This window comes from Eptesicus fuscus, chromosome 10 (genome assembly GCF_027574615.1).
Source record: "Eptesicus fuscus isolate TK198812 chromosome 10, DD_ASM_mEF_20220401, whole genome shotgun sequence".
NCBI lineage: Eukaryota > Metazoa > Chordata > Mammalia > Chiroptera > Vespertilionidae > Eptesicus > Eptesicus fuscus.
The window spans coordinates 93,913,012-93,936,213 of NC_072482.1; the positions used below are offsets into that span (position 1 = coordinate 93,913,012).

Sequence of the window (23,202 nt, forward strand, 5' to 3'; positions counted from 1 at the left end):
GTCAAGTGATCTGTCCTGTGCTGTCTGACAGGAGCCGTCCTGGTGGCGCCCACGTTCTGGACTGCGGCGGTCCTAAAGCGGGGCTGGCAGCCACAGTAACCTGCAGGGTGCTGAGCCCACCGCCTGCGCTTCCTGGCACGCCCTGCTGTTTCAGAACGCCGGGTTTAGAAGTCTCTCGCACAGTCTCCCGCCCGTCCTCCCTGCTCTCTGATGCTCGGCCCTTTTTGCTGCCGTGGCTCCCGTGAGAGGAGGGAACATTTTGTCTCGGGACTTACACTTAATGCTGGTGACATGGCAAAGAGACACTTCTTTAGCAGGGACGATGCCTGCCCGCAGTATTCCATTCAGATGGAAGAACATCTGAAGGAGGGGTTTGAAGAGGGACAATAGGAAACTTGAGGCAGGACCCAGACCCGTGCAGCCAGGCGAGAGTTACATCTCACTAGAGAACTACCTCCGAGAGGGGCCATCTCTTACAGGAACCAAGGTGGGCTTAGCTTTTGATGAACCAACTGGCTTCATTCTGTAATTCTGGTGAAAGGTCAGCCAGCCTTTAAAATTACCCTTTAAATTCTATTTCCTGCTCATTCTGGTTGGCATACAGCACTCAGAGAGGCCCAGGTGAGCAAAGTTGCTCACGGCCACTTTAGACAGGGCAGACAGAACGGGGGCTCTGAGCACCTGCCAGTATCTGCTGGTCATGGCTCAAGTGTGTACCCTAAGTTCTCACCACTCACAGACAGGCTATAGTAACCCCAACCTTACATACTGTTTGAAATGCTAAACAGCAGATAAGTTAGGACATGAGCCTTCCGCTAATATGCAGATTTGCTGTGTGTTCTTTCTATTGGTTTCTATACTCCATTTTACATGTTCTATTACAGGAACTTAATTTACATAGAAATTTCAGATACACGTCTGCTGTTTGCTACAGGCACATTCCACACTGACCAGTACATGCCCATGGAAAAACCTCCTCGGATCATCATGAGTACAGAGCGTCTTGAAACAGTTCAGTATTTGCCATGGTACCATTTGTGCACGTGGTGCCAAATTGAGAAGGTGGAAAAGCCCTGACAGTGCCTTCAGCTAATGGGTGAGGCCAGGCTGCCTGCAGGCCCTGCCAGTGGCCTGGTGCCCCACCCGAAACACCAGAGAAGCTTCATGTAACTGTGTGAACACATCAGCTTTCCCCAAGCAAAAACATCTCCGTCTATGCAATTGCATTTTGTAGACAAGACTGGATGAATTGAGAGGTGTTCCTTATTCAGACCCACTTTCATGGTGCTATTTTGTAAGCAGCGTCTTTTTCTCACTTCCTTCCAGTGACAGGAGCATCTGGCGTGCCTGAGAACAACCCACCTTGTACCGTGAACATCCCCATCGCACCCATCCACAGCTCAGCGCAAGCCATGTCCCCCACGCAGAGCATCGGGCTGGTACAGTCCCTGCTGGCCAATCAGAACGTGCAGCTGGACGTCCTGACCAATCAGACCACGGCCATGGGGGCCGCTGAGCACGCAAGTGAGAATGCCACCCAGTACCCGGTCTCCAACCGCTACTCCAGCCCTGGACAGGTGATCTTCGGGGGCGTAGAGATGGGCCGTCTCATCCCGAACCCCCCGCAGCTGTCCCTGCTGCCGCCTGCACAGGGGCCTGTCCCGCTGTCGGTGGTGGAGCACGGAGACCGCGAGCACGAGCACCTGCAGAAGCCCGCCAAGGCGCTGCGGCCGCAGCTGGCTGCTGAGGGCGACGCCGTGGTGTTTGGTGCCCCCCAGGAGATCCAGGTGGCCAAGTTGAACCCCCCACCGCCTTACCCAGGCACCATCCCTGCCGCCCCCACCACTGCGCCGCCGCAGCCTCCTGTGGACGTGTGCTTGAAGAAGGGCGGCTTCTCGCTGTACCCCACGGCCGTGCACTACCAGCCGCCCCTGGGCTACGAGAGGATCACCACCTTCGACAGCAGCGGCAACGTGGAGGAGGTGTGCCGGCCTCGGACGCGGATGCTCTGCGCGCAGAACACCTACACCCTCCCCGGCCCCGGCAGCTCGGCCACCCTGAGGCTCACGGCCACCGAGAAGAAGGTGCCTCAGCCCTGCACCAGCGCCACCCTGAACCGCCTGACGGTCCCGCGCTACTCCATCCCCACGGGGGACCCGCCCCCCTACCCCGACCTGGCCGGCCCGCTGGTCTCCAGCCGGGTCTCGGCGCAGCGGCTGGACGGAGGCCTCATTCACGCCACGCTGCGCAGGAATAACCGCGAGGTGGTGCTCAAGGCCGCGGCGCCTGCTGAGCCCCCGCGGGTCCACCCGCCCCTGCAGCACCCGCACCCGGCCAAGCCCAAGGGCACAGCACAGTTCCCCCTGCGGCCCCCGGCAGCCCTCTACACCTGCAGTCAGTGCAGTGGAGGGGGTGCGGCCGGCGCAGGGGGGGCGCAGGCGGCGAGCACCTCCCCGCTGGCCTCGCAGTCCTCCTACAGCCTCCTGAGCCCGCCCGACGGCGCCCGCGAGCGCACCGACTATGTCAACTCGGCCTTCACGGAGGATGAGGCGCTGGCCCAGCACTGTCCCGTGGAAAAGCCGCTGCGGCACCCCCCACTGCCTGAAGCTGCTGTGGCCGTGAAGCGGCCGCCCCCGTACCAGTGGGACCCCGTGCTGGGGGAGGACATTTGGGTGCCTCAGGAGAGGACAGCACAGCCCGGAGTGCCCAACCCCCTGAAACTGCCCCCCCTGGTCGTAGGTCAGAGCCAGCACCTGGACGTGTCCCGAGTGCCCTTTATCTCCCCCAAGCCTCCCACCAGCCCCACTGCCACTTTCCAGACGGGCCACGGCGTGGGAGTGCCCTACCCAGGAAGCTATAACCACCCCCCTCTGCCAGGAGTCCAGGCTCCCTGCTCCTCGAAAGATGCCCTGTCCCCAACACAGTTTGCACAGCAGGAGCCCACTGTGGTCCTGCAGCCCGCCTACCCGCCCGGCCTGTCCTACTGCACCTTGCCCCCCATGTACCCCGGAAGCAGCACGTGCTCAAGTTTACAGCTGCCATCCATCGCCTTGCACCCCTGGAATTCCTACAGCGCGTGCCCGCCCGTGCAGAACCCCCCGAGCACTCTCCCCCCGAAGGCACACTTGGTGGAGAAGCCCCTCGTGTCCCCACCGCCCCCCGGCGACCTCCAGAGCCACCTGGGTGCAGAGGTGATGGGAGAGGCCTCAGACAGCTTCCAGGAGGTCCTCTCCCTGACGGAAAGCCCGGTCCCCCAGCGGACAGAGAGATTCGGAAAGAAGAACCGGAAGCGCCTGGACAGCCGAGCAGAGGAAGGGAACGTTCAGGCCATCACGGAGGGCAAAGGGAAGAAGGAGGCGCGGACTCTGAGTGACTTTAACTCCCTGATCGCCAGCCCCCGCCTGGGGAGAGAGAAGAAGAAAGTGAAGAGTCAGAAAGACCAGCTGAAGTCGAAGAAGCTGAATAAGACGAACGAGTTCCAGGACAGCTCGGAGAGTGAGCCGGAGCTGTTCATCAGCGGGGACGAGCTGATGAACCAGAGCCAGGGCAGCAAGAAGGGCTGGAAGAGCAAGCGGAGCCTGCGCACGGCCAGCGAGCTGGACGAGTTCAAGTGCCGGAAAGCCAGCGAGCGGGAGGACGGGCGGCTGGGCAGCCAGGGCTTCGTGTACGTGATGGCCAACAAGCAGCCTCTCTGGAACGAGGCCACCCAGGTGTACCAGCTGGACTTCGGGGGGCGCGTGACCCAGGAATCGGCCAAGAACTTCCAGATCGAGCTGGAGGGGCGGCAGGTAAGGGTGTCCCCGGGCCTGGCCAGAATCGAGATTTCTCGTGGGGTTTTAAAACCAGGTGAAGGTCTCAGTGCTTTGGCCTTGGAGGAGCATTTTCCAAAGGCCAGCCGTGAAATGTGGAAACCAACTGACCCTCTTAGATGGGGGCCAATTCTCTCCCCCCTCAGCCCCCCTGCCTTTCTTAGTTAAATCAGTGGTCACCTGTTACCTTGTTATGCCAGTAAATGTTTCACAGCTGAGCCACATAGTAGGGTTTAATTACATTCCCTTTTTTATTGTAAAGGGTTTTTTCCTAGATATAATAATTACCCGGTTGTGTTTGTTGGCTTATTTCTCTATGTATTTATTGCTAAGTCATTCCCCGGTCCTGTGGCAGGATGTAAACCTCCTTTTAGTACAGTTAAACTCGGTGGGTAATTTGGCAGTTCTTTCTGCTCCAACCCAGAATGCTGGCTCTAGCCCTGCTGCATAGCTGTTGTGCTGGGACTACCCTTCTCCATTATCCTGGGAATTCCCTTCACCTCTCATATTTAAATCCCATTTTCATTCATTCACCCTGTGAATGTTTAATGAGCACCTGCTATATGCCTGGCAAGCTTCCGAGCAAGGAGTTGGCAAACGGTGGCCCACGGGCCAATCTGGACTGCTTCCTGTTTTCATAAATACATTTCTAACCGCTGTAAGTACAGAAATTGAAGCAGGGAGGTAAACAGAAAGGCCCTGGCCTCATGGAGTCTACAGAAATGGAAGAAAGACCACAAATAAAAAACAGGTAATGTGACACTTATGTGATGGTCACTGCAAGTACTGAAATGACAAAGGAAAGCAGGCTGGGAGGTGAGCATGATGGGCAGGAGGTGTGCTGTGTTCGTCCCTCTCGGAGCAGTGACGTTTGACAATTACAATCGATACTCCTCTTAAGCCTCTTTCAGCTTATAGATTCTTCTTTCTACTTTCTCCTGTCTGTTGCCTTGGTGAGGAAACCACTTCATTTGACCTGTGGAGCTTCCCACGCCCTGAATTTTGCTCACTGTCTCCCCACTGCATTGCTTAACATGTTCCTCCATTCCTTTGTTTCTGACAAACTCATAGAATTAGAAGCCTATCCGTCACTGTTGTTGGCAAAAATATCTCCTAGACCGTGCTGCCTGCCTCCCTGAGGAGCCGCAGCCCTGGGTGCCTGCCCACCTTGTCTCCTTATAATGTCTTGGCTTCGATGCCTCCCTCCAGGTGATGCAGTTTGGAAGGATCGATGGCAATGCATACATTCTGGACTTCCAGTACCCCTTCTCGGCTGTGCAGGCCTTCGCCGTGGCCCTGGCCAACGTGACGCAGCGCCTCAAATGAAGAGACCGGCTTGGGGAGCAGAAAGCGACAGCGGAGCCTTTTCAGAGAGGTCTGATCCCGGACGAGGAGCCCGCAGGGCCCGGGGGCCTGGGGACCAGAAGACAAGAGCAAACTGGGAAAGTCTGCCGGCCCAGGAGAGGGCGCTGGCCGTTCGCGTTGTCGTTTGGGCTTTCATTATTCTTTATTGTCTTTCTTTTTAATCAGACAAAACAATACAGAAGAGAGGTGTTTGGAAGCAAAGATACCAGGCACCTGGTGTTTTTTGGCAACATAATTGGTTGTGGTAATGTTCCACTGGGCTTGCGTATGTCAGCTACACACCGGGTCCTTCCGAAGGAAGACAGACTGCATTGTAGCCTGCTATTCTTTTAGACGTACGGAGTATGCATTCTTCTCATTCTCCACAGCATCAGTAGTGTACAATCAAAAACCTTTTTTAAAATAACACCCAAAACCCTGAAGGTACAGGTTCTCTTGAGGGACAGCATTTAATTCGCACATGTTAATGTTGCTCCCCTAAAGGTGACTTGATCAATGAAGGGTATTTTGGCAAACGCACTGTTTGACTAATAAAAGTGGGCTTTCTATAGGTGCTGTTACCAGGTAGGAATAGGGTATGCTCCTGATGATGTGGGGGAAGGGATGACGGGCGAGGAAGAAAATCCTGCACATCACACGTGGCGAATTCCGTAGTGTGACTTGAAATAGTACAAGGGCTCTGCTCCTCTCTGGAGGATGTTGACATGGAAGACGCCACCAAGTTGTGTAATATGTCCTAACTCCATGGGATCAGTATGGCTGACTCGAGGAGAAGGTAGGAGAGAAACGTGGCAAGGTCCCAGGGTGCGGTGGGGGCTGTGGTTTTCTCAGCGGGAGCCGTGGCGAGTCCTGGGTTCCCCCTGGCTGAAAAGGAACATTTATTCCCTCTCCTCTTTTGTTGTTGAACCTGAAATGTGACCGTAGATGTTATCCTTCCCATCAGACAACACTGTTCTACACTTCCTTTTCCTAAAAATGCTAACGATGCTGATTTGAAAGCACTCCTCTCCTCTTTCAGCTACATCAAAATTCAGTTGACTAGAAATGTGTTTCAACAGGTTAGAAATGGAGGCAAAAATGTTTAAGCATTTGCCAGGGTATGAAGAGGTAGAGTTGTGGTCATCTCTTGCACAGAAGTCCCACTGTCTTCTCCAGGAAAACAGCTGTTTATTAACTGTGCAGACTGTTTTAGAGATGAGCCTCTGGGACAGCATGGGTCAAATGGTAGTATTTATGGCAGTTGCTGGTTAATTGCAGAAGAAAAATCCACTGAGATGATCTTTTCCCACCTCACCCCATCCTCAGCGGACACGTTGGGCAGTATTCAGCCCTGGTGACCAGACCCAGTGCATTGTTCTCAGTTGTTCGTATCTGTGATGTGTTTCGGGCAGGAGCACAAGAACTATCCTATGTTTGGATTTTGTTTGAAAACAGAAAAGTGGAAAACTACAGAAAATTATGTTTTTTATTTTAATTCCATGTTTTAGTTTTGAAATCTGTTCTTAATTCCCTGTTTTGGTTTAAGATTAGAAAAGAAACTGTCCCATTCCTTTCCCAGAACAAGAAGACATCCACCATGCACCTCCCTCTCCAGCCCCAGAAACACAGATAAGGTTTTAAACATGGCGAAGGGCATCTCCCAGCGAGGACCAGCTGACATTTCAAAATAGTGAACCTGATTCTTTGGCGGCTAAATTCTTCCAGAAAGAACTTAGTCATGTGTTCAGATTTATCTAATTCTTTTATGTGAGTTTTTGTAGCTTGATACGATGTTTCAGTGGTTATTATTAGTGTGCAATATGGTTATAGTCTATTTCTAAAATAATTTAAATGCAATTTTCTGTTTTATTGCCCAAGAGACCATTATTTATCTTGCTTTAATAGTGTTCTTAGGAACTACTTTACTACTATTTACTGGTGAGTTATGCCCATTTTATAGTTTACTTAGAAAAACAATGTAACGACTTACTTGGTAGCAGAATATTTTGCTGCAAGAAATAAAGAAGTTATGATGGGGGCATTTTCTGGACAGTGTAACTTTTTCTAATTGGGAAAAACATTTCTATTAATCCTTTAAGAGTAATTTTTCCTTTGCTTTTTGAGGTAGTGATTATATATGAGATAACATATCCTAAAATATTTCCTCTTCTTTTGAAAATTTTATTTTTAATTAAAAATAAAAGGTGATATGAAATGAGAAGAGACTTTTTAGAATTAGAGTAGGTAGCAAAGGAAGGGATTATTAGTAATAAGTTTTAAAAGTTCTGATTGGGGAAAAAAAAAAAAGTTCTGATTGGATTTTGAGATATAAAGACCATGAAAGAGGGTACTTTTTAGAACTTCTCTTAATAAGAGGAAGTATTGGGAGAAATCCTTGGAATTAATGCTACAAATACATGTGTAAAAAGAATGTATTGTAGCAAATAATTAGCTAAACTTATTAATTCTTGGACCACACTCCAAAAGGCGTTTTCCCCATGTGGAGACAGGCCTCCATCCTGGATGTTTTGCACACGCAGTGAGCCTCTGAATTAGCGCTGCTCTGCTCAGCCGGCCCAGGAGCAGGTAATTTCAGGTGCCAGGTCTACTTAAACAAATGTCTGCAGCAGTGTGCTGTCTTCTAAGCTAATGGTGACGCCTTCATTTATTTTAAAAATTGTTTTCATTCAGTCAGTCTCAATTCGTTAAGTACTACTAAAGTCAGTACTTTAACCCTTTGCACTCGCATGCTTTTTTCTCGATTCCTTTATTCTACTCGGTATTTAATTTTTTAAATACCCCAGATTTTACAAAGCGTGGCAGTAGAATAAAAAACTGGAGTTTCTTTTCTTACAAACTTATTTATTTGGACTTTTTTATATTTCAAATTATTGATACATTCAAAGAGTAATTTTAATCTCGATGCTAACAGTGTCGAGTCACAGTCGACATCCGAGTGCAAAAGGTTAAGCAGCAGAATTCTACATACTTTATGTTTATTGGTAGCAATTTATGAATATTAAGATACCTCATTGAATCCCTACACATAAAAATACTAGAGGCCCAGTGCAAAAATTTGTGCACCAGTGGGGTCCCTCAGCCTGGCCTACGGGGTCGGGCCAAAATCGGCTCTCCTACATCCCCCGAGGGGTCCCAGATTGCAAGAGGGCGCAGGCCAGGCCAAGGGACCTCACCAGTGCATGATTGGGGCTGGGGAGGGACACAGGAGGTTGACCAGCCAGGAGGGCTCCAGGGCGTGTCCGGCCTGTCTCGCTCAGTCCCGATTGGCCGGACCCCAGCAGCAAGCTAACCTACTAGTCGGAGCATCTGCCCCCTGGTGGTCAGTGCACATCATAATGAGCGGTTGAGTGGCCTTAGCATATCATTAGCATATTACACTTTGATTGGTTGAACGGACGACTGGGCACTTAGCATATTAGGCTTTTATTATATAGGATTAGCTCAGTAAACAGTCAACTACATAAAAATCCATGCCTCTTTGAGGGAAGCAATGTATTAACAAACAAACAAACAAAATTTTAAATTTGTCTTAACTCTAACCTCATCAAACCAAAGGCATAGATTTGTATACAGTCCATTCACTGAATGTATATTTTGAAAAAAATTGATGTAAAGGAGTCAGAGAATGTCAAAGCTTGAATGGTAGTGGATGTCAGGATCACGCAGGTTAGTATTTTTCATCCGAGGCCATTGCTCCTTGTTGAGTGTCCCGCGAGGACATGTGAAAACGTGTACGTTCATCCTGTAATCAGAGCAGGAAGTCAGGAGCCAGGATCAAGCCTGATCTGCCACGAGTTGGAGGGTGACCTTGGGCCTCCACTTGTCCATCTGTAAAGTGAAAGGGACGAGCTGCACCATCTACACTCCTGCCCAACGCTAACAGCCCTGGCGCCCACTTTACATATCCGGAAGGTATGTTTCAGAACGTTGCCGTTTTGTAGAGATTTCTTTTCCATGTTAATGGGCTATCTACTGAATGTAAATCAGGGCATTTTGAGTAATATCTTTAGAAGATTCACCTCTAGAAAAACGCACTTTTCATAAAATTACACAAACGCACCAATTCCAGATAAGACAGCGGAGCCTCCCCACGAGTCTGCCTTGCTCAGTGGCTGCCCTTGGAACAGCCCTAAAATAAATCACCACTTGCCCCAAAGACCATTGAGTGCATTAAAAAGCAAAACAAAACAAACCAGAGTAGTGTAGGCCTAGGCCCTCCTGGAGTCTTGAGATGCTCCGCGGTGTTCAAGGCAGGTTTCTGGGAAACAGCCAGTGTGTTCCTGTGTGGACCGTCCATCACTTGGCCACGTCAGCGGCTGTGAACAAAGTTAGTGGAGACAAAATGTGTCAGAAATGTTGTTTGAGTTCCTGGGATTTTGTAATAGCACACATCTCAAAACTCTCCATCATTCGTGTATTTTCTTATCTTTGGCTGATAAAACTCTGAAGGGTTGTGGCTTATTTTGTTTTCATTTCTTCGGCTTTGTGCAATTTTCTTGTAACTTTACTTGTACCCATATTTTCTGTTTACAAGTTCTTTTAAAGGGGAGGGATAGGGTTCTTTGATCTCGTTTATTGTAGATAAATTTTTTTCGTGTTGTAGAAAAGCATGGGTTACGTGTTTGACTGAAAAAGGCACTGTATTCTTTACCAAAGGGGTGTTGTTTTTGCATTTGTTTATAAATGCATTACTTTGGTACTGTAAAATTTGGACATAATTTCTGAGTTTATTACTACTGTCATTTTCTTTCTCCTTTTTTCTTTTAACTCTAAATGCACGATGCAGGTGCACAGGTCCCAGACCAAACCAGACCACCAGCATGTTCTTGTCCAAACCCTGGGGATGGTGCACTGCCCCCGCGCCTCAGTTCCTGGGTGTTGGTTTGCTTTCACTTCCGCCCTGCTCTGTTTTACCTTCCAACCAGTCCCTGTTGAGGTGATCAACTGCATTCTAAGGAGCTCACCCTGATTTGCCTCTCTTCTTAGGTATCTTGTGTATTAGGTTGTGAGGGAGGTGTTCTAGAAGGCATTCATGGTTTGCATTCCAAATGGTGTGGTTTGTCCAAGTTATTTTCTGTCTTTATTATTGAGATGGATTAATCTCCTCATTTTTCTTGATGATTTGAAGTTGTAAGAGTTGTCCAGCTATTGCTTAATAAAATTTTGCAGATCAAAAAAAAAAATCAATTGCTGTGTGCAGAAACTGCCGCTCTCCGTTGGCATGCCCCACCCTCCTGTTGCTGCTTTGGCCCCTGGTTGATGCCCCGAGATATTACCATCAGCGCTCTTTCTGAGAGGTCGGGGGCGTGCTGTCTTCCTGGCGAGTTGTTTTGAGTTTGTGTTTGCTTTTCCTTGTTTGTTTAAAGAGGACCCACTCAGGATGCAGCTGTCACGGCACCTACAAAGTCAGAGGTGCTAATGACACCCTCACCTTCTCTGCTGCTTGGTGGGATGGTTACTAAATCCAGGTTGGAGCAGTTCCCCTAAAGTGCTAATGCGTCTGTGAATTGCCATTACTAATGTGTCTTAGTGCACCCCTCACTCTGCCTAGGGGAGGGCGTCGGGCGGGGAGGCCCATCTGTAAATACTAGGTCACGTGTACATTACAGAACTACCCCTTTGCTCTTTTCAAGGATAAAAGTAGATACGCGATTACTCAGGCTTTAGGAGACAGAACCACAAACCACTGTCAAGTCTTAAATTCTAAGCATGCATTAAGTTTTAAAATAACCATAGGGCTATAAATCTATGCTTTAAATAGTAGCAGTCATACAAGGCTAACTGACCTGAATTTTGTATAAGAATCAAAATATCTCTTATTATGAAAGTTTGTGAATTTCAAGGTAATATACATTGTACCTTTAATCAGTTAAAACAGGTAGCAAGGAGACCTTGTTGATAACAAACCCCCACTTTCCCTCTCCTCCAAAAAACGAGGGACCGGAACCTTAACAGCAGGCTGGGTCTGGGTCTGTGCTAAGGGCCCGGGGTCAGCTGTGGGCCGTTCATTCAGTGTAAATTGAAATCTCCAGAAATGATTTGTTTTTAAAGCCCTGGTAAGAAAACATAGCAAATTCCTCTCCTTCTAAAACTTATTTTGAAAAGGATGCATGCTCTTTTTGTTCTAGTGTTCAGAATTCTTTTCCTGGCAGTGTTAAAAGAATAGGGAATCAATTTAGCTCTTGTACCCTGGCCCCAAAAACTCACTGTGGAAGAGAATGCCTGCCTCCTGGAGGCTGCATTGCCCCTTTCCAGGAGCGCACCACTGAGTCTCAAGCCCCATTATGCAGTGGGTACCGTTCGCCTTCCTTTCCTTTCAGGAGCAACTTGAAGCATCCAGAGGTTGAAGTGATTTCTGGATTCCATAGACAAAAAAAAAAGAAAAAAGATCTGAAATGGAATCCAAGATTTTGGGTCACATTAATGAACAGACCTGGTTTATTCCCAGGCTCTCACTCTGGTGTTTCGTAATGATTTGCCTGTAATGAGCTATGAGCTACTTACACTTAGTCACCGCCTGAGAAAGACAGCATCAAGGTGGGCCGCCCTCGCCCGGCAGCCGGCGAGCTGATCCCTGCAGCTGAGAGCGCTGATCTTGAGATGTCAGAGTGAGCACGTGGCTCCCAGGCTGTGTTGCTCCCCGGGTGCGCAGGGAGCAGGTCTGCGATTTGTTTCTCTGCATGTCTTAGAGGCAGTTGCTCGATGCACTGAAGACTGTGAAACAGTCCACGTGGAGAATGGGCCCGTTTCCTAAACTTGCTTAAAGTTCCTGTTATGGCAGCTTCAAACAGAGAAAGTGCGCCAGCCGAAGCAGGACCTGGGCAGGAAACGGTGTCGGGTGAGGGAAGCAGCTGTACCTCATGCCTCATGCTTGCCTTTTTCTGGGTTTCCTGCTTTTGCTCTATTCCAGGCACTTTCTGAACCCAGTGTCACTGCACGCACAGCTACAGCTCCCTCGCCCCACGAAAAAGATGAGGGGGTGGGTGGGGGCCGTGGATGAGGAAGGCTCTCGCATGGCAGTATCTCACACTACTCATCAACTTGCCTCTCAGTCATGCCAGCCACAGTCCACCGTCTTCAACCATTAGGGTGTGGGGGAAACCTGGACTTACTGTTTCCACTCTTCTCCAGAATGGGGAAGAATATGGCGGTCCTGACCCCACTCCCCATTGCACACAGGGCACCGTGGGGCACCATGGGCCACTGCATCTCCTCTGGTTTGACCACCTCTCATTCAAATGGTCTGTTGTTTCTCCTTTTGCATGAGTTTCTGTGTTTCCTGTCTCCCAGGTGCCACTGAGGGTCTTGTATGAACCGCCTGTCACAGTCTTGCACTTTGACCCTGTTGTGGGTGCCATCCCTGTTATTAAAAGGAGAAATCCTTGAATCCCTGTTCTGACCCAGCGGGTAAACAGGCGAGCAGCCCGGACACCACGGTACTTGAGACACAGCATGTAACGCATACCTCCTGGAAGGAGTGTCCTCCAAGTCCGTCACTTCCTCCTGTGGGGGAGCCCCCAGGGCCCTTCAAGTCCGAGTCCTGCTTCCCTCAAGGACCTGCTGACCGCAGGAGGCTCCGAAGTCCTGGAATTACCATGTCAGGCACCACTGAGGTCTGTGCTCTCCAGGAGTTGGAGTTCATACCTAGAAACGTGGTCCGAAATAGAACTTCACCTGGCTGGGTAGGTTATCTGCAAAGAGTCAGTGTGTCCTGAACTCTTCTTACAAGAGACTTGTCATTTCAGTTTCCCAAAATACAGAGCCAAGGACAGAATAGTCATCTGGCCTGGAAGTCAGGTCACAAGTAATGTCCCCTGGGAGCCCCTGAAAGCTGGCAGCCACCTAGGGGACTGCCTGATGGAAGGGAACAGCTGGGGTCCCCTGGGGACGCCTGAATGAAGGGGGACCAGGCCTCAGCTGTTTCCCTGGGAGAGGCTCAGTGCTGAGGGCCTGAAGCGCCACCCGAAAGATGCCCAGTTCTTCCAGGGAGACAGCCTGGGGGCCAGGCCTGCCTCAAGATGACCGGGGGGCGCCTTTTTGCTTTACTGATGTGGAAATAAACAAAGACCAACCGAACAAGGACACGCGAAGGCCGCTTACCCAGAACCTGCTGCAGTGAGACAGTCAGCCGCCATCGCATGTGATTGGCAGACTCCAAGGCGGGCGGGAGAGGGAGAGCTTGGAGGAGGAGAGGCAAGGCCAGGTGTGCCCCGAGGGGCTGTGGGCAGGGAGCTGGCGGCAGCTGGTCAGAGGTGGGCCTCCCCGTGATCAGTTAGGGCGTCTATTGGGCTTTCTTCAGTTGGTTCTCAGCTGCAAGGGGGGACAAAGATTAGGGAAGCTGTCACTTTGTAATCACGTCCTGGTCATTTGGCGCCAATTGTTATAGAAGGTTTTGTTTGTCTTCCTGGGTGGTTGGGAGAGGTAGCAGTGACTTCCTGTAAGGCTGGCTTAGGCTGGCTTCCTGGCCTGGTCACGTAGATGGTAGCTTGGAGTTTTTATATACGGTCTGGCCACTGTCCATTTGTATATTCAGTCTCTCGGTTTAGACAAGCAGATTTCCAATTTTCCTGAATTCTATCATCAAAAGAATGAAACCAGCCCACCCCCCACGAACAATAAATTGACATCAGTAAGAATATCTGACAATTGCAGTTACACCTTTAAATACACAAGAAGAAACCAGTGCTGTCCAGACACCTGCATCTCCCCGCGGTTTCTCCTTTGACCTTGCAAACATGGAAAGGGCGTGCTGACTGGGCACGTCCCGAAATAACCACGAGGGCAGAAACTCCTCGGGAGCCACTGGAAGTGATGCGAGCCAGGCCATCGGGAATGCTCCGCAGCTCGTATTCAGTTAGAGTGAACTTGACTACCAGCCGCCTGTCCACTCCGTGGCCTTAGTTTGCCTCCAGGAGCACAGAACCGCCCCGCAGGCTCGCGGGGAGGCCGGGAAGCTGGGGTTCCTGTGGCAGAGTTGGAACAGTGACTCTTCACCGCCAGATTAGTTCAGGGAAATGTGCTCACCCCTGACAGGGCTGTGCTATTAGTTACCAAGGCGCCTGCTTTTGAAATGTTTAAACAAGAATTCTCCTCCCACCTCTACATAACACCACCCCAAGGAGGAAGTGGATTGCGGCCCCTGGGGAAGGGAGGCCTGGTGGCAGACACCTTTGAGAGAGCTTACAACACGGGAATGTTAAAGCCCACATGTCAGAAATTCACGGGGCATCTCATTCTCTGCCGAGCCTGCCAGCCGAGCTCCATGGCAGCTCCACGGAACTCTGACTTCTCTGCCTCCCACGGACGGATGTGACTCAGCCTGTCCTGCCCTGGCCCCATAAACTCGATGAGCGCCGCCCACACAGCGCTCCCCCTTTGGGAGAGCAATACTTGCAGCGGGGGGTGGGGCACGGGGCTGCTGGTCAGTGTTTAACAACCAGCTCTCCAGAAACCCGCAAACCCGGAATGCATCAGTCCGCGCACACAGGCGTTGTAAGTTGAAGAATTGAAGGATGTGTAGCATACGATGACAAATAATAAAATATGCAGTACCCTTCCTTCTGATTCCAGATAGCCTATTGATCCTCACAAAATGTCTTTGTTGATTTTTGCCAAACACATGTATCGGTAGCTAGCCTGTGGTTACAGTTGACATGAACATTGGCTGATGTTTTCATTTACGTTTATGAGCAAGACAGAAGGGCAACAACAGAGATGTATGTTCAGTGAAACGTCAGAACTCTACCTCATGTTAATGACATGAGTGATTTTGTTGCTACGGTGGATAATAGTTCTCAAATACTGAAAGAAATTTGCCTCATTTTTTTTGGTGCTCTTCATGATGTCATGGCTACAGACATGGTACACTTTCAGTTTAAACTGCATTATTAACATTGCCTCCATCACTTAAGTCTAGAGTCTAGACTTGAAACCATAAACAAAGGTAAATCAGCCCTCGATTTGGGGCTTTTGCTGATTTCCACGGTGTGAATATTCCCACCAGAGCCAGCTTCAAGCACCCAACATAATATTGCTGAATCAGGCGTTGGAAGGAGATATGCAGTAAGTCGCAATTTAATGTTTAATAATGACTGCGGTTGACAGTCAGCTCTCAAGATTCCTGCACAGTTAACCAGAGGCTGTCAGGAGCCAGTGGTTACCAGCACATCGCTGCTGTGTGGGTGTTAGAGCACGGAACATCCCGGACTCAGGCTGCGTGCAGGCTAGGCAGGGCGTGTGTAACGTAGGCAGGCTGTGCTTCCCTCAGCCACTCAGCTGCTGGGCTCAGGATACAGATTGTGTCGTTTTCCCATTAATTTGGCAAATATTTCTGGAGTGTCTGCTATATGCCAGTCACTAAGGGGCCTGTAGAGACAAGTAGGCTGGATGTGCACAAGTAGACACAGCCCTGCCTCGTGGAGAGTGTGGGCCCAGCTGCTTCCCTGCCTACTAGGCTCTGCTGAGCCCCTTCTCTGCCAGGTCCGCTCCTCCTCTCCACTCAGCGCCCAGAGCTCTGGCGCCCAGTGGAAGGGCTCACAGTTGTGCCAGATAACCAGGAATCAGCCTTGACCCCTGCCCCTCTGTCGTTCTCCGAGGCAATTCACCGTCAAGTCCCGCCCCTTTCTGCTCCCAGAGCTCTCAATCCCTCCCACTAATCTCCACCTCCGCTGCCTTGACCCTGGAAAAGGGTCTCTCACCTAGTTCTTCAGGGGCCTCCTAACTGGTCTTCCTGCTCCCTTGTTTCCCAGTCCACACTCCACTCAGCAACCAGAGGGATTATTTTAAAAATAAAATCCCTGTTTTTATATCATTCCTTAGCTTTAAAACTTGTAATGGTGGTTGAACATGATAATGAGAGGCATCACCTCCAGATCCAGCCTGTGGGTATGTGGCTCCCTCACTAGCTGGGTGACTGGGGCCAAAGTATATAGGAGCCCTGTGTCTGGTTTCCCAGCTGCAGAATGAGGATGATATACTGCCATTGAATAGCACAGTGACTTCTGAGGATTACATGAGTTAGCATATGTGAGTGCTCAGAATGCATCGTTATACAAAGGCCAAACCTCTTACCTGTTCCTGCCTACCCTTCCAGCCGCTACTGTGTGTCCCAGAACCCAGTCCCTCTCCACAAGGTTCTCACCACACTGGCCTGGCTCAGGCTCATCTCCCTGCCCACCCTGCTTCACCTTTAACACATCCTTCAGAGCTTCTTCAAGACCATGTCCACAGCCACGCCTTCCCTCACCCCAGTCTGGAGAAAGTTTCCTGTTGTGCTCCCTTGGAGCACATGTCCTCGTTGTATTCACACATTCACTAGGATGAACATGTAACAGTGGATGCCCCATCTACACAGTGAACTCCATGAGCGTGCCAAATGCCCAGAACATGGGAGGTCTCAGTGTATATAAAATCCCTATCATAAATAGGGCTTATTGAAGACCCATGTGAGAGACCCCTCATCGTAAGCAATGTCTCATTCAGCCAAATCCCACTATGAATTAGAAAGTGCGGCCGAATGCCTGGATTTGAGTAGAGGTAGTCCTTGGTATCAAGTCCTTTCGCCCTGTAACTTCCTTTTCCCAACACTGCCAAGGGCCAAGTGCTCAGCGTGGCAGAAAAAAGAACAGGGTAAGACTCTGAGGCCTTGACCCATGTATCCTACCTTCAGGGTTGCTCACTGCTGAGCAAGCTTGACTTCCCGAGGCCATTCCTAACGATTCCAGTTGGGTAAGTAGCTGTCACAAACACAGCACCCATTGGCTACAGGAGATCACAGCCGCTGCTTCACACACCTTGACTCTGTTCTGCCAGAGAAGATTGAACTGGAGAGGGAGTCAGCTTCCCAAAGGGGACCTGAGATTGGGCAAGTCTTCACCTGTAGGCACCTACCATGGTGGCCTTGACATATTTTGTTTGCATGTTTTAAATTGTTAACTATTAGAGAAACATGCTAAAGTATTAGAGTGAAATGTGATATCTAGGATTTGCTTTAAAATACCCCAACAGCAAAAATGGTGAGTAGAATATATGAAGCAAGAATGGCAAAATGTTAATAACTGAACCTGGGTGAAGGATGATGGATACATGGACGGGGAGTGGGTGAAGAGATTCATTATAATAGATGCTATTTCTGAGTATGTGTGAAAATTTCCGTAGTAATTGCTTTTAAATAGTCTCAAAATGTATAAAGCAGAAATTGATAGAACTATAGGAAGTCACTGACAACATATGAGCTTACAACATCTTTCAATTATAGAAAGACCTAACAATCAAAGCTTAATTTTGTGGACATAAATAAAACTAGGCACCCAACAACTATTGAACACAAAATCTTTTGAAATATACATGAAACAGTTATAAAAACAGGTCATATACTAGGCCATGAGGCAAATATCAACACAGTTCAAAGAATCTGCATCATATAGACTATATTCTTGTAATAATGCAATTAAGTTATATAAATCAATAAACAGGTAAAACTGTCCAACCACTTGAAATGAATTGTAAATAACCCTTAGGTCAAAGAAGAGCTATATGCTAGTGAATGAAAACTTGTGAAATGTCATGAAAGTGGCACTTGGAGATAAGTTTATAGCCTTAGATGCTTATTTTTCACATAGGAGCAAAAACTAAAAATTAGTGACCAAAGTACACATCTTCAGACATTGGAAAAATAACAAAAACTCTAGAAAGGGAAGGAGCCTGGCCGGTGTGGCTCAGTGATTGAGCATCGACCTAAGAGCCAGGAGGTCAGCTTGGATTCCCAGTAAGGGCACATGCCCAGGTTGCTGGCTCGATCCCCAGTAGGGGGATGTGCAGGAGGCAGCCAATCAATGATTATCTCATCATTGATGTTTCTCTCCCTCTCCCACTCTGAAATCAATACAAATATTTTTTTAATAAAAATAAACCATAGCTGGTTTGGCTCAGTGGATAGAGCATTGGCTTGCGGACTGAAGGGTCCTGGGTTTGATTCTGATTAAGGATACATGCCTGGGTTGCAGGTTGATCCCCAGTTGGCAGTGTGCAGGAGGCAGCCAATCAATGATTCATCGTTGATGTTTCTATCTCTCCATCTCCCTCTCTGAAATAAAAATAAAAAGAGAGAGAAGGAAACAGATAAAGAACAGAGTAATAAGTTAATTAATATAAAAGCAAAAAAAAAAATACATTCAAGAGGGGTCCATGTCACACAAGTTGGTTCTTGGGAAAAGATTGATGAATTTGACAATTATCTGGCATGATATATCTATGAAGAAAAAAGAACACATAAACAGATATTAGGAATAAAAATGGGACATAACTTTAGATAGAGATTTTTTAAAGCTAAGAGAATAAATACTTTGAATAACTGTATGACACTAGGTTTAAAAATTTGGAAATATAATTATTTGTTAAAAAAAATCTTCCTACAGCCAAAACCAGTTTGGCTCAGTGCATAGAGCGTCGGCCTGCGGACTGAAGGGTCCCAGGTTCAATTCCGGTCAAGGGCATGTACCTTGGTTGCCGGCACATCCCCAGTAGGGGGTGTGCAAGAGGCAGCTGATCGATGTTTCTAACTCTATCCCTCTCTCTTCCTCTCTGTAAATGATCAATAAAATATATATATATTTTAAAAAGCTTCCTACAAAGAAAACACCAACCCACATGGTTTTACTGGTAAATGCAATCAATTTTCAAGTAACTTATCCATCCTCTCTTACACAAATACTTCTGGAAAGGAAAAAAAAAAAGAGAGAGAGGAAACACTCTCCTCCCTTCCCATCCCCCACCACAAGGCTAGTACATTGATACCCAAATAAGACAGGAGCCACTGAGCCATGCCAGCTGGGCCCAAAACCTTTTTAGTGCACAGGGTGACACTCCAACCACCTGGCCAGGGCTGTGGTATCTTTGAGGTTGGTTAACATTTCCCGTAATGATGAGCTCTCTGTAATCAACTATAAATTATTTGAAATATGACATATGCTAGTCTGTTTCATTATAGAAAACAAATTACCTGTGTTGTAATGAAGCTCTTCTCAGCGCTCCTCTCTCTGCACAGTATTTTGAGGATAGCCAGTTCAGAGCTCCATTCTGTGTCCTCCTGAGATGATTAAATACAATGCTCATGTTAATGAATGAAGGCTAAAGCCTAACTGTGCACAGTGCAGGATGATCGGAAGTTGAGGGAATAGCTTGGCTAGTAGACGAAAACTGGTTCTAAAATGTAAGGGGACCCAGCCCTCGTGGCTCAGGGGTTGAGCATCAACCCATGAACCAAGAGGTCAGTCACAGCTCAATTCCAAGGTCAGGGCACATGCCCAGGTTGTGGGCTCTGTCCCCAATAGGGGGCATGCAGGAGGCAGCCGATGAATGACTCTCATCATTGATGTTTCTCTCTCTCACTTTCTCTCTGAAATCAATAAAAATATAAATTAAATAAAATGTAAGGGGAGGAAGGAGATAAAATATGACCATAAAAATAAAGAGCAAGGAACAGTGAGTGAAATTAGAGCACAAGTAAAGATAGCAGAAAATGTGGGAAATCTGACACTATCTAAACGTGAGTGATCATTAGACTCACCTGGGAGCTTTGGAAAATGCAGGTTCCTGGGATCCATGTTATGTAATTTAGATTCAATAGTGTAAGTTGCCCCCCCCAAAAAAATGTGTATTTGTAAAAGGTTCCTGCAGTGGATACAGGATTAGGCCGGCATGCAGGCGTGTCCAGAATTGAGGTGGAAATGCACCAATATCACCTGGAACAGCTGCTGCTCCACTTATTGGGAAAAAATCCACAGAAGGAGATGACATCATCTCTGGGTAAGTCGTCCATGAAGGACGTGTTGATATGAGTTTTTATTTACACACTGAGGTTGAGCTTTGCCCATATTTTGTTGTTGTTTTGGTGGCTACAGAACTTGTGGAAGAGACATCTCATTTGGGAACATTCTTTTTTTAAAAATATATTTTATTGATTTTTTACAGAGAGGAAGGGAGAGGGATAGAGAGTTAGAAACATCGATGAGAGAGAAACATCGATCAACTGCCTCCTGCACACCTCCCACTGGGGATGTGCCCGCAACCAAGGTACATGCCCTTGACCGGAATCGAACCTGGGACCTTTCAGTCCGCAGGCCGACGCTCTATCCACTGAGCCACACCGGTTAGGGCTGGGGACGTTCTTGTATCGTTAACAGTAATATTTACTGTGGCCTAACCACAATGGGCTTGATTTTAAGTGTTTCTTGCATTAGGCCAAGTGGAGCCCAAGAAGAGGGGAGAGGGGGCAGCATCCCGGGCAGCTGTCCGTGGTGCTGAACTTGGGAGCCGGCTCCAGCCTTTGACCTTTCCCGCAAGAAAGGGCTCTCCATCCGTCCTCCAGCCCCATTCTCCTTCCTGCTCTCGCCGCCAGTGTCTCCTCTTTCCCAGGGCGAGCAGCAGCGAGAGCGGCCCTTTATATCTCTGCCCCAGGCGGCAGATGATCTTGGGTCCGAGTCCCCTTCTCCGACTGCCTGGGCGGCGGCTGATGGGCGCGGCACCCTCCGCTCCTTAGGCCCCTCTGGGGACCTCATCCCCACCCCACCCGCGAGTCCTCTCGGCGGCTCCCTGAGCACGCGGGCCCCACCTCCCTCCGCGCCCCCTCCCCACCTCCCCACCTCCCACCTCCCAGCCGCCTCCTCCTCCTCCTCCTCCTCCTTCTCCTCCTCGGCCCCGCCCCGCGCGCTGGCAGCCCCGGATCCCGCGCTGGGGGGCGGGGGAGAGGGGGCGAAGGAAGCCGTACAGAGGGCGGAGCGGCAGGAGGAGGGGCGCCGGGCTGGGCTCGGAGGGCGACGCGGGCATGGACGCCGAGTACCCGGCCTTCGAGCCTCCGCTGTGCAGCGACCTCAAGCACCTGTGCCGGCGGCTGCAGGAGGCGTACTGGGAGCTGAAGGAGGACCTCACGCCGTTCAGGGATGACCGCTACTACCGGTAGGGGCGCGGGGCCTGCAGGCGGGGGCGCAGAGCCGGCCGCGGCCTCCCCACCGCCCGGGCCGGGCCGGCTGAGCTCCGGCGGCCCCTTCCAGGGGCACCCAGCCCTGGGCGGGGGCGGGGCAGCAGGTCCTTGGTTCTGGCTGCAGGCGCCCGCATTCTGGGGGGTCCAGGGGGGGTTGGGGGAGGGGGCGCGGAGCTGTTCTCCCGGGCCTGGAAACCGGAGCCCAGATGCCTGTGTCCCGGGAACGGGGCTCCCTGGGCTCGGTCCCTGCTGCGCTCCGCCCTCTCCCCTTCTCTTCCGGCCATGCTTCCCGCCCCCCTGCCACCCACCGCCGCTCAGGCCCGGTTTGGGGACGTGACCGCTCTCCCTTTAGCGTCCAGCAGAGAGGGCCTTGCCTCTCCTCTGAGGTCCGGGCCCAGGGCTTCGGGGAAGTCCCTGAGGCTGGGGGCTGACAGCGCCTGGCGAACAGGCTGTGGGGAGCCGCTGTCAGCACCCACGGGCGCGGTGGGTTTGGGCTGGTCTGTGCTCATCTCTGCATCCCTCTCCTGAGTGAGGCCAGGGGGCGAGCGGTGGGGCCTGCGCCCCGTCCTCCCTGCCGTGCTGTTCTGGGGGAGAGCGTGGCCCTTGCCAAGGGCTGGCCACCTGGTGTGGCTGGTGCAGACAGGGCCATCAGGGGCTGCAGCCTGGAGCCGGGATGGGGTTCGCCTAACTACTCCGCGGCTCCGGGAAGGCCACCTGCTAACGGCACTTCCAGCTCCCTCCTCTGGAAAGTGGGAAGCTTGAACCAGAGGTTTCTGAAAGCCAGGATTCTAAGCCCGACTTGCTCACTGCATGCTTAAGGGTGGCAAGTGTCCTGAATGGCCATCTTTGAGACGGCGGCAGGCGTGTGCACATGCTCCGGAGAACATGTGTCACAGTTCCCTCAAACCGTTCCCGGAGCCCGAGGCTTCCCAGGCTCACCAGTCCATTACTGAACAGTGAGTCTGTCCCAGTCACGGAGGGGGTTTTAAATGAAATGCCGGACCCCATGGTGTAGCTTCTGGATGCGCCTCAAAATCTTTCTAGTGCAGCTCCTGGGGGACAGTATAAAAACCTACAACCCAGAGTTCAAGTCTTATTTTTGGTATGTTCCAATCTCCTTTTCATGAATCTCTCCCTCCCTCCCCCCTGCACCCCTTCCCCGGCTCTATTTTTTCCTATATTTTATTTTCTTGGGAGTTAGCGAATAGCAAAATGGTCTTCATGCAGGTAGCAGGAGAGAGGACAAAGCCACATCACTGGTTACCCCACCATTGGACTGTCCTTTATTCACTCAGCCATTTATTCCACTCAGTTACTGAGCGGCTGCGGTGGTTCTGCTGTTGTTCTCGGTGTTGGGGTGAGCGAGACAGGCCGGGTACCTGCTGTCGTGGGGCGTATGGATAATAAGCAAGTGGGGGCCTGTGGCTCTGAGGCTAGGAAGAGAATGAACCCCGTGCCGTGATCCAGCGTGACGGGTGCTACTTCCGAGGAGGGGTCAGGAAGCTCTTTGGGAAGGTGACATTGGACTGGGAACTGAAGAATGAGTGGCTCACTAGACAGTGGGCTGGAGAGGTAAGGAGAAGAGCGGACACGTGCCAAGTCCCTGGGACCATGAAAACATGGAGTGGTCACGGAACAGGCTGCAGACCAGCGTGTCTGGGGACGAGGGGTTGGGAATGGACAGGGCCAGGTCTTAAAAGGCCTTGAAGGCCAGCCCGATGGTGTGATTGGAGTTCCAGTGTGGGCCGGGGAAGGGTTTGGGGTGGAGGCAGTGACAGGAGCCGTTTGGCTGCCTGTCCTACAGCAGCAGGCACTGGAATCTTTGCTCTAGGAGCAACTTCACTTAAGTTGGCTCCTGACGACAAATCCGCCGTAGGTGGGAGGGGCACTGAGGACTCTGCTCTCGGCCTTGAGAACACGCTCACTGCAGAATGCTCTGCAATATGGAGTGCTGGCTGAATCAGGGGCTGCTTTGTCGTGGGGAGAGGTTTGGGGTCCACTGCTCCGCTGCGCATTTCTATCAGTCAGTGGGCTGCACCCTTACGGAGC

The 23,202-nt window shown here is 50.3% G+C and overlaps 1 protein-coding gene across 5 annotated transcripts in view; it reads left to right on the forward strand.

The window, feature by feature from the left end:
- TULP4 (TUB like protein 4) overlaps positions 1–7,912 on the forward strand; it is a 145,299-nt gene extending 137,387 nt beyond the window's left edge. For all 5 annotated transcript variants that reach the window (XM_008154666.3, XM_054721729.1, XM_054721726.1 and 2 more), the window contains 2 exons: positions 1,327–3,788; positions 5,019–7,912. In XM_008154666.3, the coding sequence (XP_008152888.2) occupies positions 1,327–3,788; positions 5,019–5,135 (2,579 nt within the window). In that variant the 3' untranslated portion in view covers positions 5,136–7,912. The remainder of the gene's footprint in view (positions 1–1,326; positions 3,789–5,018) is intronic.
- Positions 7,913–23,202: the final 15,290 nt, after the last annotated feature.